At 37.3% G+C, this 17,447-nt stretch overlaps 1 protein-coding gene across 1 annotated transcript in view; it reads right to left on the reverse strand.

Moving 5' to 3' along the window:
• LOC126245770 (formylglycine-generating enzyme) overlaps positions 1-17,447 on the reverse strand; it is a 117,668-nt gene that overhangs the window by 38,233 nt on the left and 61,988 nt on the right. The window contains exons 3-4 of the mRNA XM_049948343.1: positions 7,503-7,686; positions 53-253 (exon numbers count right to left, since the gene is read on the reverse strand). Of these exons, the coding sequence (XP_049804300.1) occupies positions 77-253; positions 7,503-7,686 (361 nt within the window). The 3' untranslated portion in view covers positions 53-76. The remainder of the gene's footprint in view (positions 1-52; positions 254-7,502; positions 7,687-17,447) is intronic.

The raw sequence follows: 17,447 nt of genomic DNA on the forward strand, positions 1-17,447 counted from the left end.
ATTAATTAGAAGTACTAATATGCTAGCCTCTAAAATCTAACACTTGTCTTACCTTTTGTAGCAACATTTTTAAGCATTAGTGTTTTAAGTACTCAGGTAGTGCAGTTGCAGCACAGCGAAATCCGAGGTTACCAGCAGAACTATCCGGAGTGTTCTGGCTCCGTGCTGCACATCTGTATCTGAAGCAATAACTGTGGTGGCACATATATGAACCACCTTTTTTCACTTTGTCAGTTCCTGATTCAGGACCCGTCTGAAAAAGTGGAATCCATAACCAGTTAATATAAGACACTGTGTATGAACAGACTTTCAATATTATAAGCACTAGATTTATTAGTGACAATATTATGAAAATGATAGACTGCTGCTCACCATATAGTGGAGATATTGAGTTATGGATAGGCGCAACAAAAAGACAGTCAAATAATTTAGTTTTTGGCAAGAAAGGCCTTCAGTGACATTAGACACAACACACTCCCCCTTCCCCCCCCCCTTCCCCCTCCTTCTCTCCCTCTCTCTCCACACACACACACACACACACACACACACACACACACACACACACACACACACAAATGCAACTCTCACCCACATGCCCACAAAATCTGGTTGCTGAGGCCAGAATGTCCCACACTACTCCTGCCAATATCATTAATCCGAGATTTTCAAACTGATCATTCTTCCTGCATCATTCTCAAGTATTTGTGTGTTTTATTTTCCATACCTTCCTGTGTCATGTAACCTTTTACCTCTTCTCCCAACTCCCCCACCCTTATCCGTCCATAGACCTGCAACCCACATTATAATCTTTTTATTTTTTTACTTTTTTGTCTCATTGCATTTTCACGTCAATTTCAGCTGGTTTTCACCTTTCATTACCTGTCTACTCTCACAGGTTTCATCTTGTTTCCCCATATATCACCTGTTCCATCCTTTTTGTGATTTTTCCCACATATTTTGGCGTAGTTTTGTGATTTTTTCACCTGTATTTATATGTTATTTACATATTTTTAAGTGTTTGTATCATCCAGCATGGATCCTTGCGCCTTCCATCTGTGTCAATTCAGAAAAGTTTCCTTATCCCTAGCCAGAACCAAGTCCCACATATTGTTCCTGCACGGTTGCTTGGTTTATGGAATCCCTCCAAATGGACTTATCATATCACCCATCTCCTGCTGCTGCCCTTCCTTCCACAACGACCTCCATCTGTTCAGATTCTGTGAGACCTAACATAGTCCTGCAAAACCATGTCAATCAGGTGCAAACCTCCTTGTGATACCTCCTCTCCAGTCTTAAAATTCTCCTGTTATGCAATACCAAATTCCTGGAATAATATCTTACACAAATTCTTGCCTTCCAGGAACTAGAGCAGCAGGCACTATGCCACCTCAAAAAGCTCTCCAACCTGTTCACCTTCTATTCACATCATGGACTACCACTATCCATCACCTCTCTACAATAATGCCCCCCCCTCTCCCCGCCATCCTCCATAGCCAACTACATTTACCCCTCCCTCAAAAACTCCCTCTCACCACCCCACAGAATACAGAAGCTCAACAGACCTGAAACCCAGTCGTGAACCTTTCCTCCAAAAGCCTTAGCCCCACAGAATCATCGGTCCTTTTAAGGCCTCACCTCCCCCTCCCAAATTCAGTCATGCAGGATGTTAAAGACCTTCCCTCCTTCTCCCAGTCCCCACAGTGGCAACACTATTTTGCCACCAACCCTACCAATCAGACTCAACCAAAGACCAATGTTGAACTCTGGCTGACTCAGCTCACTCTTCCATTCAACCATGATCCACCCCCATTGCTCCCCCAAATCACCCTCTGTTAACTTTCCAGAATGTCATAATGTCAAACCTTGCCTCACCATCATTCCCCAAATTCCTTAACATGCAAGCTAACCAGACATACGCAGAAAACGAAGTCTGGCCTTGGCAGCCAGAGACTGTCGTGTGTGTGTGTGTGTGTGTGTGTGTGTGTGTGTGTGTGTGTGTGACAGAGAGAGAGAGAGAGAGAGAGAGAGAGAGAGAGAGAGAGTGAGTGAGTGGAGAGGGGGACGCACATGACCATCTTTTTGTCATGCCTATCTGCAACTTAACATTTTCGGTATATGGTGAGCAGTAATCAATTTTCCATTGCTACATTTATTAGTGTTTGAAAACTATCAATCAAAATTCAGGGTTAACGTTAGACTTTTACTTTAGTAACAGTGAGGGCTGTGGTGTCACCGCTAGACACCACACTTGCTAGGTGGTAACTTAAATCAGCCGCGGTCCTGTAGTACATGTCGGACCCGCGTGTCGCCACTGTGTAATCGCAAACCTAGCGCCACCACATGGCAGGTTACAAGACACGGACTAGACCTCGCCCCAGTTGTACGGACTACATAGCTTGCGACCAGACGTACGAAGCTTTCCTCTCATTTGCCGAGAGACAGATAGAATAGCCTTCAGCTTAGTCCATAGCTACTACCTAGCAAGGCGCCATTTGTATCAGTGCTTATAGCGTACTAATATTCAAGAGAGATGTATTCCAACAAGAGAATAAAGATAAGTATATTATTCCAGCTACGTACTTTTCTTCTTATTCATTAATAAGTCTCATGTTCCAGAACTTCAAGCCCGTCTGCGTTAGTTTAGCGTGCACCTAGCTACCTCATTGTGTCTATGCTGTATGAGCTAGACACAACAAGGGCACACCTCCATCATACTTTACTCTGAGTTAACTTATACTTTATTTGGTTATTTTTTACACTTTCATATATACTTAGCATCACTGTTTATGGCCATACACTCTCAATTTATAACAAGTAATTTGTCAATATTCACTCAAATCCTTCTAACTAAAGAAGCCATTAAAACCCATTAGCGATCATTGCGATCCATACTGTTTGGAGTATGAGTAAGGAGAAGACATAACAGAAAGCAGAAAATACTATTCCTGTCTAGGAGTAAGAGGCTTCACCATGTGGAAAAGAATGAAAGCTTTAAAATATATTTGTTAGCAGGAAACGTTTAACTAGAACAATCAACAAAAGAGGCTGGGAATAACAGTAAGATTGATCAGGTGGACACACATAAATCATCATAAACAAAACAAAAAAATATATTTAAGATAAGAAAAAGTTTTTATCAACTATAGCATGATTAATAGGCAACTAATCCTCGACTATTGAAATCCGTGGAAGTCCCTTCATTAGCAGTTTCTCGAAACCTTCGACCATGTACATCATTTTCTATGTTAGACGACAGACTGACTGGGCTTGTCATCCAATAAAAGCTTACATGTATGAAATTCTCCAGATAGAAATTGTCAAATGCATCATCCATCAGCCACCTAGTTCAGTTTTTTAAATGATTAGCGAGGACTTAGTAGTCTAACATTTCCCACAACAATAACCGAGATTTTACGAACTTCAGACAACCTGAATCCTGAAAAAAGCCAACACTGAGTACAAATGTCATACAATTAAACAGCAACTAACAATGCTAGCTGTCACTGAGCACTATCTCTCCACAAGTCCTGCATGAAATACGATAGCACCAACATGTTATCTGTATCTTAAAGTATCAGCTAATAACTATGTAAAGCTGAGGACATTAGTCCATGGGAAAAACTGTCCATTCCACAACAACTGAAGAGCTGTGACTATGTCACAAATGCACACTTCCTGCATTCCACTGATGTCCCGAACATGCTGGAGGCATGCAGTAACTGAGAACACAGCTCATACTCTAATAGTTCATTTCTACCTCCACCTCGCCAGCTTATTCTCATCAAAAACCCACAACACAGAATTGGTAGCATGAGGAAGTGGATATACGAGGGACGGTTAAAAATTATTTACACTGTTGTCATAACACACCTTAAAAATTATCACACTACCTTCTACAGACATCACCTTACAATTGTTACCACTGTAGTTGTGTAAACATCTTTCAATCCAGACCTCTTTAGTTGGATTCTGTTAGTGACAACATCAACATGTCCTCTTCCACTAGTCTGCACCAAAGTGAAATAAGCAGTGGTTTTATTTTTTTATTTTTGATTGGAAGGGGTGAAAGGAGCTGAAATTCACTGAAGACTTTCAGAATAATACAGGAATAGTGTCATGTCACAGAAAGTTTTCATTTGTGGATCAGGATGTTTGAAAGTGGCTCAATAAGTGCAACAGATGAAGAGGGAGCGGACACACCTGTCAATGTCCACCATGGTCCAAAAGATTCAGCAACCTCAAAAGGTAGTTTTAGTGGATAGATAAGATACCAACAATATGGTAGTATCTCTTTGGACATCAGTCATTGTTCTGCCTTTCAAATCATCGACAATGAACTTTGGAAAGTGGGTATCAAGACAGTTTACTGAAAAACTCAAGGTCAAACAGTTTACTTCTGCCAATTTTTACTCAACTGTTTCAAAAGGGAACGTGCCTCATTTTTGACCTCTGCAGTCACCTGTAATAATATGTGGGTTCACCTGATGTGCCACAATCACAGCACTAGAGTATGGAATGGGAAGACCTTGGTTCATCACAGACAATACAGATTACTGAACAATTTCCATTGTTTTATTGAAAAATTCAAGTGCAAAGAAGTCTATGAGTTTTGTTATAGCCACACTCCTTTGCCTATGTTTTATATCACATTTTAAAAGGATGGCAACAGATTACTCCAGTCCTGTACATGCTCAAATTGACTGAACTATCATTACTAGTTATTGTGAAAGCCTCTGCTAGTACTAATGTCTGCTGTTGGCTGCTCAAGCAGTTCTTTTCCTGTTGCCCTTATTGCAGAAATAGATTCTTACCATCATCAACTTTGTGTTCATGACCAGTGATCAATTATGTTATAATAGCTTCGTGGTCAGAAAATTCTAACTACAACCACTGAATCAAAAAGACTAGTGTCAGGTTGTGTTGTCAGCATGTCAAATGTGCTTCTCCCTTGAACAGCGTCCAACCAACTTAGAAAAAGTAGCAGTATACATACACATGTGCTGTATTTGCCCAAATCTCTTCTGAGTTATATATAGTCAAGGACATTGTAGATACATTATATACTTAAGAACATTGTAATAATTATAAGTCAAAGTACCCTTTTAAGTTTGACACCTCTCTCTCTCTCTCTCTCTCTCTCTCTCTCTCTCTCTCTCCCCCCCCCCCCCCCTTTTTTTATAGTAGGCCTATTTCAGCTGAGTTGCCATCATCAAGTTATCTATAAGTCAGGGTAAATAATTTTGGTACATTACTTCTAATTTTATAGGTAATTACTAAATAGTTTTCATTATTACATATTTTTACAAACATGCAATGGTTTTGATATCCATGTAACATCAGTGATTCTGTCACATCTATTTGCTTGTCAAATATGTTCTTTTGGTCAGATGCAGTTTAAAATAAGTGATACTGTAACCATAAAGCATTGTTGGGAAGCATGTCAACAAGCAGAAAAAAAAAACTGCACCTGCAAAAATTAAAAAGGACATATAGCACAAAGATTACAAGAAAGAAATGTTTAATTTCATTTGTAATTGATTACAAACGAATAAGAAGGTCTAAACATAGTGTATATCAAAACTTATCGATCTTATCATCCCATCTGGTAAGTCTCTCCTGACCTGAGGTTCTGGGTGAATTTCCCAAAATCTACCCCTTTTCCTAGACCTCTCCAGTTCTTTTCCTCTGTCCCTCTTCCTTCCCCTTCAACCATCCTGCCTGAAGAAGGAGCCACTGGAACTGAAAACTTGCATAATTATAACCATCTTTTATGTGTGTGTTCTGCTGCCATGTGGTGAGTAGATGTTTTTGTCCATACAGTTATATTATTACTTTATGCAGTTGTCAAATTATGTTTTTTGTATTAGTATTTTTGTGACAGCGTATTTGACATAATCCAGCAATTACTACTGTTATATTTCTCCTTTTTCTGTATGTTATTTACAAAGTTTGTTAGTCCTATTTTTTTTCTTAGTTATTACTTACTTTACTTATTACTTGCATGTCCACATGAGACTGTTAGATATTGTCACTGTAATCTATTTTTGTGGACAAGTTTTGATAGACGCTATGTTTAGTCCTACTTGTTCAATTGTAATCAATTACAAATTAAATTAAACGTTTCTTTCTTGTTATTTTTGTGCTATATGTCCTTTTTAATTTTTGCAGGTGCATCTTTTTTTTCTGCTTGTTGACACGTTTCCCAACAATGCTTTATGGGTACAGTATCACTTATTTTAATCTGCATCTTGCTGTGAATTTAGTGATAATTCAATCTCTGGTTGTTTGATATTATTTGTTTCTATGTATCTATCCACTGGCCTGGCAGATAATTTTTATGAAATTTCCTATGTTTTGTTTGTGTTTAAGTTCAATTTGCTCATTCAGTATTCTCTCTGGATGTATGAATGTATGTAAACAGATTTCCATCTCTTCCAGCATGTTTATTACTGGCCCTTTAGGCACTGTATGTAAAATTTGGGTAGCTTGTTCTGTATTATCTACCCATATGCTGCTATCCCTTCCCCTTCCCAGACTGCTGCTTTCATTCTATGTGACAGTTGCAGTCGAGTCCAAGCCAATGGAGATGGTGGTCATTTGTGCATGAGGTGTGCTTCTTTGTGTGTGTGTGTGTGTGTGTGTGTGTGTGTTCTGTTCTGACAAAGTCTTTGGGTAAAAGCCAGTGTGTAAGGTCTTTTCATTGTGCCTGTCCGCAGCCTGCCATGGCATCTTCATGGTAAGCAGCGATCTTATCTTTTCCTTATATTGTTGATATTCAAAAGTTAAAAAATATGTAGAACTATAAAAAAGAAAATATGTAGATACAGATATAACACTAGGAAGAAGAAAGAATATAACAGTAGCAATGATCAATATCTAAATAACAGTAATGATAAACAAAACTGGCTGTAACCATACAATATCGCTGGATAATTTTTCAAATAAGGTATCACTAAAATACTAACATAAAGAATATAATCTGACAACTACATAAAGTAATAAGTCAGCAGGTATTCTTCCAATAACACCAAAGGAACATAATTAATAAGCAGACAGATAGTGCCAGAGCCACCTACATCACATGTATGTGAAAACCATTAGACGTGTGTAAAAATGTAAAATAATGAAAACCATTTTGTAATTATCTATAAAATTAGAAATTATTTCAAGATAATTATGAAGAGCACTAAATCCCTGTGTACTTTAATAAACCTGCTAGAAAGCACAAGAAATTACTGGAAGATTAAAAAACCTTATACTGATTAGATCATAACATTGCGTGTTGCTTGGATTGTGCTAGATCTGAAAGGAGGACATCAACACACTCAACTACAAGTGACTTGTGTGTGCATTTTGCTACACAGAGTGCTGAAGACTTTGATGTTTGGGCATACATAATGTCATTATGAAACAAAAAAAAATATATATATAAACATAAAATATAGCAAAATGACATATGCTATTGAAATGTTTCATAATCTTATCTAGTTCACAGAACTTACTGGATTTGTGGCCGGTTCTGTGGAATGTTTTGTTTGCCACCAATCTGCTGTCCATTCCCATACATTCCCAATAATGTTGTGTAGTCCATAAGCATTTGGTGGGAATGCTGTAACAGGTGCAGTGCTGACATATCCATCATCCCCAGTATTGTGCTCTGGAAATTCTCCCTGCCAGATATTTACCCTGGAACATTATTTTAATTCCCATTTTTTACAGTTTAACTGTAATTTGTGTAAATACAAATGTTCACAGCAGGCAGACCAATGACAAAGAGGGTGTTTGTAATAAAAGTTTCTAATATCATGCAACAATCCCGTAAGTTGGCAGTCTTGCAAGGAACACCCTGTAGAATGTAGATAGTACTACTGTGCATATCTGGAAAAATTATAAATTGTATTGGTATAAACATGGCTAATCCAAGCTCAAGGTGTGAAAGCTAATAAAATTCATAAAAAAATGGAGATTCACAAGGAAGATAGATTGTCACAGCATCGAGCATAAATGCAGTAGTTAGTAGAAGCTGATGTGACTTCATTGGCACGTACCACTAGTTCAGGTCAAAAGACTGCCCCATAACTCCACAGAAATTTATAGCAGTATTAACCATAGAGACTGAAATCCAGTAAACAAATTTGACAGAATTCATGTTTAAATGACATGTTATGTCTGATTTATGCCAATTACATGGCATTTATTGTATGCCACATGGTTTAAGAACAGGAGTGCCAAACTGTGGAATATATGAAAAAAATCAACTGCACTGAGCAGAAATCAATGGCCCCTGTACAAAACTTGGTAGTGGGAAGTGCAGACCAACCAGCAACTCAACTAAAATAACTGGAGTTTAGGGTATGTAACTGATTGCAGAGAAGATTAAGTTGACACTTTGGGAATACATAAGTCATAGTTTCAATTGTCTGTGAGCACATTTTTAATGCCAGTAAATGTTGCAGCATGACACTCCAGGACTTCATACACTCTGTGCAACAACCATGACCATTTATACATTGAATTTTGAGTATATTTTTTGCATTTTCCCAGACTCAGTAAATTATGCCCAAACCAGGGATGCTGTGTTGCCTCATCAGTAAAATGTGATTTTCAACTATCAGCAGCCTTTGGCTGTGGAACAGAAAATCAGAGTGTTGCACTTCTCTTCGAATGTCTCCATCAGGAGGTATCCATGTTGTGACGAAGAAAGCTGGGATTTTTTAATTCCCTTCTTGTTTTGACATCTGCCTCCTTAAAATTTATTTTTTCGTTTTTGACTATTTACTATTAACATACATGAGCATTATCTGCATTTTCATAAAAGAGAAAGATTGGCCCTCAGTGTTAAAGAATATAACACCAGACCTAATTTTGCACTTAGTTTTATGTATGCATTTGATATTCTAATTTATTTTGGTTATTCCTATTTAGTTTCGAAGTGCACTCAGCATCGAGCAGCCAATTGAGGAGCTACACAACCGAATAGTAGCGGCTTTGGTCAAGAATACCATCTTACGACCGGGAGAGCAGTGTGCTGACCCCATGCCCCTCCTATATGCATCCTCCACCGAGGATGACACGGTGGTCGGATGGTCCCGGTAGGCCACTCATGGCCTGAAGACAGAGTGCTTTTAATTCCTAGTTACATAGTAACTTTCATTATAGGGTGAAATTAGTAACTATTTCATAACTTAAATTCTATTGTTGACGTATAAACAAATATAAATTCTGTAATGATTGTAAATATTTGGAAAACGAAGCACTAGTAATCTTAAAGTATCTATTTAGCTCTATTCAAAAACATGTCAGCAAAACCAGCCCTTCATTAATTCCAAAGTAATTAAAAGTTTTGTCAAAAGTATTTTTTGTGTAACTATATTTGTTAATTTCACAATTTAAACAAATAATTTGGCATAACCCTTGTAGTAGAAGAAACTGCTAAAAGAACCAATTTTTTGATGTATTCAGTTAATTTAATGAGTTAAGTTTTAATTGTAATTTCTGTAAATTTAGCTTCGAACAATGTGTAGTTTCAGCACTGATTATTGTGATGGTATGTAAGGGCCCAATTTTTGGTCACGATACAGTCAGTCCATGGCCGAGTTACAGACAAGTAATCTGTGCTGGTTAGAACAACAACAATGTTTTGTATTAACTGTGGAAGGCCATGTGTAAAAACAGTGACAGTGTCTGCTCCATATGTACCTGAGTGTTCTTCAAGAACTGTGAACTTTGTGGTTAGACTTTTACTGCTCGTAAAACAGGAAACTATTGTAGCAGTATGTGGGGTTTCGCCTGCAAACTAATAATGAGGTTTATCGAAGGTTAAATAATTATGCACTGGCCATATAACTATGGAATATTGGGGGATGTGCAAAGTGAAAATTAAAGCACAATGAAACATAACTGTGCACCTATCGGCTACATAATTTGTAGTAGTCAGCGTCTGAATCCACAACCCCATTTTTCACCCAGTGTAGAAACTCAGTACGTCAGCACAAAGGACAACAGCCAAAACAATTAAAAGCAGGTGGAAACGGCACAATGTGAGAGAGAAGATTCAGCAATATCACACCTGACATCTTTCATCTTTCAGTGGATGTGAACTAAAATGACGATTTACAGTTTTTTTCTGTATCTTAATTTTAGTTGAATACTGGCCTTGTTACTTTGGGTATATTATATGTGTCATACAATAAACAGAATACCCTCAGATTTCATCTGAAGTAACTGCCATACTTTTGCATAGCTCAAAGAGTCACGTTTCCTACAAAGATCCACTTCATTTTCACTACAATTATAATTATGTCTTCAACTCAAGTCTGTTCCATGATCCACTTGTTCATTTTCCTGTTGCTCTTGGCAATGCCAAACAATGTCCTCGTTACTTGCTCAGCACCCCTATTTTTCTTTTTCTGTCCATCCAGTTATTATAAATTTCTACTATTTTCTTTTTGATCTGATCATTGTACATTATTTTAGTTTATTATAACTAATTTTCAAACTTGCTCTATCACCTTTTTTTTTTATCTGATGCTTAAGTTTACTTGCACTTGAGGCAAACAGTATAATGTCATCAGCACAGAAAGGTGTTTCAGATATGATCCATTAACATGAATACCTTTTTTGATTATTAACTCATGGATTTAAAAAGACTGCTGAGTATACTTTTGGGGGATGGGGAACCTCTTTGCCAACTCCTCTTCCAATTTTTAATTAATAGCTCGTTCCTAAAAGGTCTTATCTACAGATTTTGTTCAAAGTGAATCACAAACGTTCTCAAAACCTATGAATTTCAGATGAAGTGGTAATTTGTACTGATTGTTCCAATCCATAATTCTGATAATGGCTTTTAAATGGTAATTTCTGCTGTATCTAGTTCTGAAATCATCTTGTTCCTTTTACAGATAAAAAATCCAATTTTTTCCTATGTGCTTAGTGACCATTTTAACAATTTTTGTGCATTACAGATAGGAGACCAATTAGTATAGTATCCTGTTGTAGGAATTTGCTCCAGTATCGATTCTACCGAAACCCCATCATCTACAAATGTCTCTCCTTTCTCCATACTCTGAATGACACATGTCAATATTTTAATTATTAAATGCCTGTATTTCTGATTCATTTCTTGAATTATACAAACATTTACGGATATCTTGGAATGATTGTATAATTTTCCCTTCTGTTGTTAGTTACTATGCTGTATGTCATCATAACTGGTCAGGTGCGATGTCTACCCACCATAAACTTCTGTTTTACCTTCTCAATGCTATTTTCATATTTCCTTGTTTCTCTTACCAAACATTCATTGTATCTTTTGTGTCCTTCCAGTCATTCAATTGTGGTTCTCATCTGCTTTGCTGATGGCATAAGTTTGTTTAATAATTGTCCCTAAGGTCTAAACCAGTATAATCTTCTTTCTCTAACCAGCAAAATGTGCTGCTTAATTGAATCTAGTGTGCCTCCTTATTGTGTAGCTCCATGGCTCAGTGCATACACACCTGACAACAAATCCAGAAGTCTAGGCTCCAATCTTCTATTTGTACTAGCACTAGCACATAACTGTTTTCACCTCCGGCAGTAATTTGTTACTGTAAAAAATGCAGGGTCCCTACAAGTAGTTGGGTAACTGTATCCAGGGGTTGGAGGAAGGCAAAAACACACCACACCCAAGAGGACTGTGTCTAGTAAAGCACTGTGACGTTCAAACCAACCTTCAAACTGAGGACAGCTTTACTTACCTACCCTTAAAGTCACAAAACCTACATTTTCTACTTCTTGTCTGACGAGTCTTTTCCTTTCTAGCTCTGTATCTCTTTTTACACTTATCTGTGATCACTTGCAATTTGAAAAGGGTTTAGAAGTGTCACATGCTGTGTAATTTATTTTTTGATGGATGAAATCATGAGCAATGAAATAGTGAAGGCAGCACAGGATCAAGTAGGTAAAAAGACGAGGGCTAGTAGAAACACTTGGGGAACAGAAGAAATATTGAATTTAACTGATGAAAGGAGAATATATAAAAATGCAGTAAATAAAGCTGGCAAAAAGGAATACAAACGTCTGAAAAATGAGATCAACAGGAAGTGCAAACTGGCTAAGCAGGGATAGCTAGAGGACAAATGTAAGGATGTAGAGGCTTATCTCACTAGGGGTAAGATAGATACTGCCTACAGGAAAATTAGAGAGACCATTGGAGAAAAGAGAACCACCTGTATGAACATCAAGAGAACAGATGGAAACCCAGTTCTAAGCAAAGAAGGGAAAGCAGAAAGGTGGAAGGAGTATATAGAGGGACTATACAAGGGCAATGTACTTGACAATATTATGGAAATGGAATAGGATGTAGATGAAGATGAAATGGAAGATATGATACTGCGTGAAGAGTTTGATGGAGCACTGAAGGACCTAAGTCGAAACAAGACCCCGGGAGTAGACAACACTCCATTAGAACTACTGACGGCCTTGGGAGAGCCAGTCCTGACAAAACTCTACCATCTGGTGAGCAAGATGTATGAGACAGGTGAAATACTCTCAGATTTCAAGAAGAATATAATAATTTCAATCCCAAAGAAAGCAGGTGTTGACAGATGTGAAAATTACCGAACTATCAGCTTAATAAGTCACGGCTGCAAAATACTAGCGCGAATTCTTTACAGACGAATGGAAAAACTGTTAGAAGCCGACCTCGCAGAAGATCAGTTTGGATTCCGTAGAAATGTTTGAACAAGTGAGGCAATACTGGCCCTACGACTTATCTTAGAAAATAGATTAAGGAAAGACAAACCTATGTTTCTAGCATTTGTAAAATTAGAGAAAGCTTTTGACAATGTTGACTGGAATACTCTGTTTCAAATTCTGAAGGTGGCAGGGGTAAAATACAGGGAGCGAAAGGCTATTCACAATTTGTACAGAAACCAGATGGCATTTATAAGAGTTGCGGGACATGAAAGAGAAGTAGTGGTTGGGAAGGGAGTGAGACAGGGTCCTAGCCTTTCCCCAATGTTATTCAGTCTGTATATTGAGCGAGCAGTAAAGGAAACAAAAGAAAAATTTGGAGTAGGTATTAAAATCCATGGAGAAGAAATAAAAACTTTGAGGTTTGCCAATGGCATTGTAATTCTGTCAGAGACAGCAAAGGACCTGGAAGAGCAGTTGAACAGAATGGATAGTGTCTTGAAAGGAGGATATAAGATGAACATCAACAAAAGCGAAACGAGGATAATGGAATGTAGTTGAGTTAACTCGGGTCATGCTGAGGGAATTAGATTAGGAAATGAGACTAAGTAGTAAAGGAGTTTTGCTATTTGGGGAGCAAAATAACTGATGATGGTCAAAGTAGAGAGGATATAAAATGTAGGCTGGCAACGGCAAGGAAAGCGTTTCTGAAGAAGAGAAATTTGTTCACATCGAGTATAGATTTAAGTGTAAGGAAGTCATTTCTGAAAGTATTTGTATGGAGCATAGCCATGTATGGAAGTGAAACATAGACGATAAATAGTTTGGACAGAAGACAAAAGAAGCTTTTGAAATGTGGTGCTACAGAAGAATGCTGAAGATTAGATGGGTAGATCACATAACTAATGAGGAGGTATTGAATAGAATTGGAGAGAAGAGAAGTTTGTGGCACAACTTGACAAGAAGAAGGAACCGGTTGGTAGGACATGTTCTGAGGCATCAAGGGATCACAAATTTAGTATTGGAGGGCAGCAGGGAGGGTAAGAACCATAGAGGGAGACCAAGAGATGAATACACTAAGCAGATTCAGAAGGATGTAGGTTGCAGTAGGTACTGGGAGATGAAGCTTGCACAGGATAGAGTAGCATGGAGAGCTGCATCAAACCAGTCTCACAACTGACGACCACAACAACAACAACAACAACAACAACAACAACAACCTCATTTTAATATTCTTTTAGCTGTTTCCAAGGACCTAATGCACGATCACAACATTTCTGGCAATTTTAAGTTTTCCACTGTTAAATTTGTTTTCATTTTAGTATCCCCCATTGTTATCTTGCAGTGAGATTTGCTGTTATATATCATCTTCTGTAACTGTCAGTAGATGTCGTCTACCTTCTCATGTGAGCATGCTGGTATACGCCAGTACATGTGAATGAGTTTTGAGGACTATCTTTCCCCATCTACATACCATTTGTTTTTATCCAATTGCTCTTTAATTGAACTGAATTTTGACACTAGTTAAGCAACATATTGTTCCCAGATAAAAAGTAGTAGCAACAATTGTGTTCATTAGTTAAATATTACTGGCTACTTCCACATCTTCAAAAAGCAAGGTGACTTGATTACATAAATATTTATTTACTCTTATAATACATCAGTATCAACCAAGCTACATACATTTACAGGCTAATTACACAGGAAAAAGAAAAGAATAAATGTTACCATTCAGTTTAATGATCACACGAGTATAAATGTGGACGATTCAAAACAAAATTATACATACTTATTATTAAGCAGTGTCACAAAACATACATAATGGTAGACCAAAGGACACTTGCTAGTTCTGGACTTAGCTTTCGAAGTATAGCCCGCATCATGTAGGGGCATAGGCACATGCACGTGCACATGTGTGTGAACTCCAGCTAATCAAAGGATAAGTCCAAAAGATAGCAGATTTTCCTCCTTTTGTGTGTGCCTATCAACAACTCAATGCTTCTGTCTTTTTGTGAGTGGTCTCTTTTAACCTTTATGTAGTCACATTCTACAAGTACTTTCCTGTAACATATAACATTAAACCAATATTGGTTTGGGACTTTTGGGTGCTCAACAACAAAATTATTAGAATCTCCCTGACAATAATATGAGAAAATGCAGTTAATTATGTATAACTACTATGCCTACTGGTTGCTCTGAGGAAACTGGGTAATCTAGCCAATGTGTAAAACCAGTAAAATCTTCTCCACAGCTGCCTGTGAAAAGTGCAAATGCTGCACATAACTTACGTTTCTCAGTCTCAGCTAAATGAGAGATCAACTTCACAGGTACGCTAGGAGCTGCTCTTTTGTTCACAAATACATTCCATTAATATGTAACATACAATCATCAATACAGCACAAGCAACACGAGTGGATGAGTCTTCACACAATGAAGTATGAGGCATGTTGATATGAATTTTTCATTCCTATATGCTTCACTGCTAACTCACATCTGCATAATCTATTCACAAGTATTTCAATATTTTATCAATTAATTTTTTCCATTTGTTAAAAATAATGGACTGAACAAAATGTTAACCCGAATATGTAAATTATTCTGTAAATATAAATTATTCTATGATGTCTGAAACAATGTGTGTTTATAGTTCATATTTTTAAATCTCATTCCTAATTTAACAGAGGAATTATTAACAATGATTCTGTAATGTGATGAAAATGAATGTGCTGTATAACAAAGAAAATTATTAAAATCAGTAAGAGTCAGAAAAGCTAGCCAGTACCTTCCTCCAGGAGACACAATTCCCAGTACTGATCACACAAACAATTAAAACAGAAGATAATGCTTTGAACTTTCAGAACAATGCATTCCTTCTTCAGGAACGAAAGAGTGATTGGCTGATGGAGGCTGGAAAAGATAGGATCACTAAAACCCTTTGTTAAAAGGGGCCCCACCGGTTACGAGTTTCTGCTGAAAAATAAGTTAAGTCTGCTGTTAATTAGAAGTCTCATTTCAGCAGAAACAATTATTTAAAATTATTACTTGCATTTAAGAAGAAAGAAAATCACACTTGTATATATGCAGCACAACACATGACAGTTATACAGGTCATAAGTAGGCAGGTGCTGTTAGTGTTGCTAACATGAGATTTATGAGAGAATTATCTCCAAAGAATGGTTTTTATTCAATGATAATTACTTTTGCGCTATTATTTAATATTTTAATACCAACAAAGCTAGACTAACTAGCTTATTCAACTGTTTAAAAAAATCTTTGTCTCTCCATATGTCACTGGGTAATGCTTCACTATGTGTCAATAAAAGACTACTACATCTTTGCCAGGAGCCTGATATATTGTTTTACACGCTAGAGTTTTTCAAGTCAGATGCTTGAACATGTCCTTAATTCAGTTAAGGCTCTGGAACTGGAGGTGGAGGAGGAGGAGGAGGAGGAGGAGGAGGAGTAAATCACGAAGAAATACTAATATGCAGGGCTCTTTGGAAACAACGTGAGATCATCTTGCCTTCAGCTGTCGAGCATAACTAATCAATCCACCAGGGGAGATTGTGTTTACTATTGTGAAGATGAATGTTTCAATGACTGGATGAATGACATTCATTATATGGCTCACCATATCATGCATATCACCTCTGTTTTTCAACGTAGCCAAATAGTTGCACAATACTCAACTCACTCTGATTAATATTAATTTTGGCAGATTTTTCTATAGGTTTCTTGTTATTGTAGGTGCACTCAGATTTGAAATGTCAGTAAAATGACAATTATTACCCACTTTTTAATCAGAACGTCTAGAAGGGCAAAATGCACAAGCAAAACTGCCTATGGAGGAAGATAACACTATTGCTCAACTTAAGTACACTGTATAGCTTCAGTTCATCATACATACGTGTTTTGACCGAATGAGTCTTGAACTGTTGACACCTCTGTGAACTAAATAGAATACTAGAATGCATGATGAGAATTAAAATTCCCTTGGGGGTATAACCATGAGAATCGTTTTAACTCTTTGGTGATCTCTCCATGAATAGAATTATTTTGCCCAAAGTGCACCAAACATACAGTAACATTAAGTGACACATGAATGAGCAAGGAACCCATTTATAAGTGGATCTTCATGGAAATATGCTCCAAGTAACATGGTACACTGAAAAACAAACTCGTGCCATTCTATACTTTTAGAGTCTAGAAGGTATTCCTGTAAGGAGCTAATACCATAGATGATGGTTCTTTAAAAAAGTTGTTCAATAAATCTTGTTAAAACTGAATATCTTGCACTGGGGAAAAAAATGATGCAATGGATTTGGAAACTGGCAAAAAAGGAAGTCAATCTTTTAAATATCTTGGCGTAATATTATCTGTTGGTGGAAAGAACGCAAATAAAGTTGAACAAGGCAAGAAGACAATCAGACAGTTAAATTCTGTTTCATGGAACAAAAACTAACAATCAAAATTAAAAAAGTAATATACCATACGACTACGGAAAGTATTGCAATGTGTGTCAGAAATCTGGGAAATTAATAAAAGATAGAAACAGAGGTTTCCTGCAATGGAAATAGACTACTGGAGAAGAAGTTAGATGAATATCAAGATTGGATCACATAAGAAATGTGAAAATATGGAGGGAAATTGCAGTTAGAGACTATCATATACACAACGGAAACAAAAAGGCTACTTTGGTATGGGCATCTTTAAAAGATGGATTGTACAAGGTGGCTGAAACATATATGGCAGTGGATACCTTCACATGGGGGGAG

The sequence above is a fragment of the Schistocerca nitens genome, chromosome 1, assembly GCF_023898315.1.
Source record: "Schistocerca nitens isolate TAMUIC-IGC-003100 chromosome 1, iqSchNite1.1, whole genome shotgun sequence".
NCBI lineage: Eukaryota > Metazoa > Arthropoda > Insecta > Orthoptera > Acrididae > Schistocerca > Schistocerca nitens.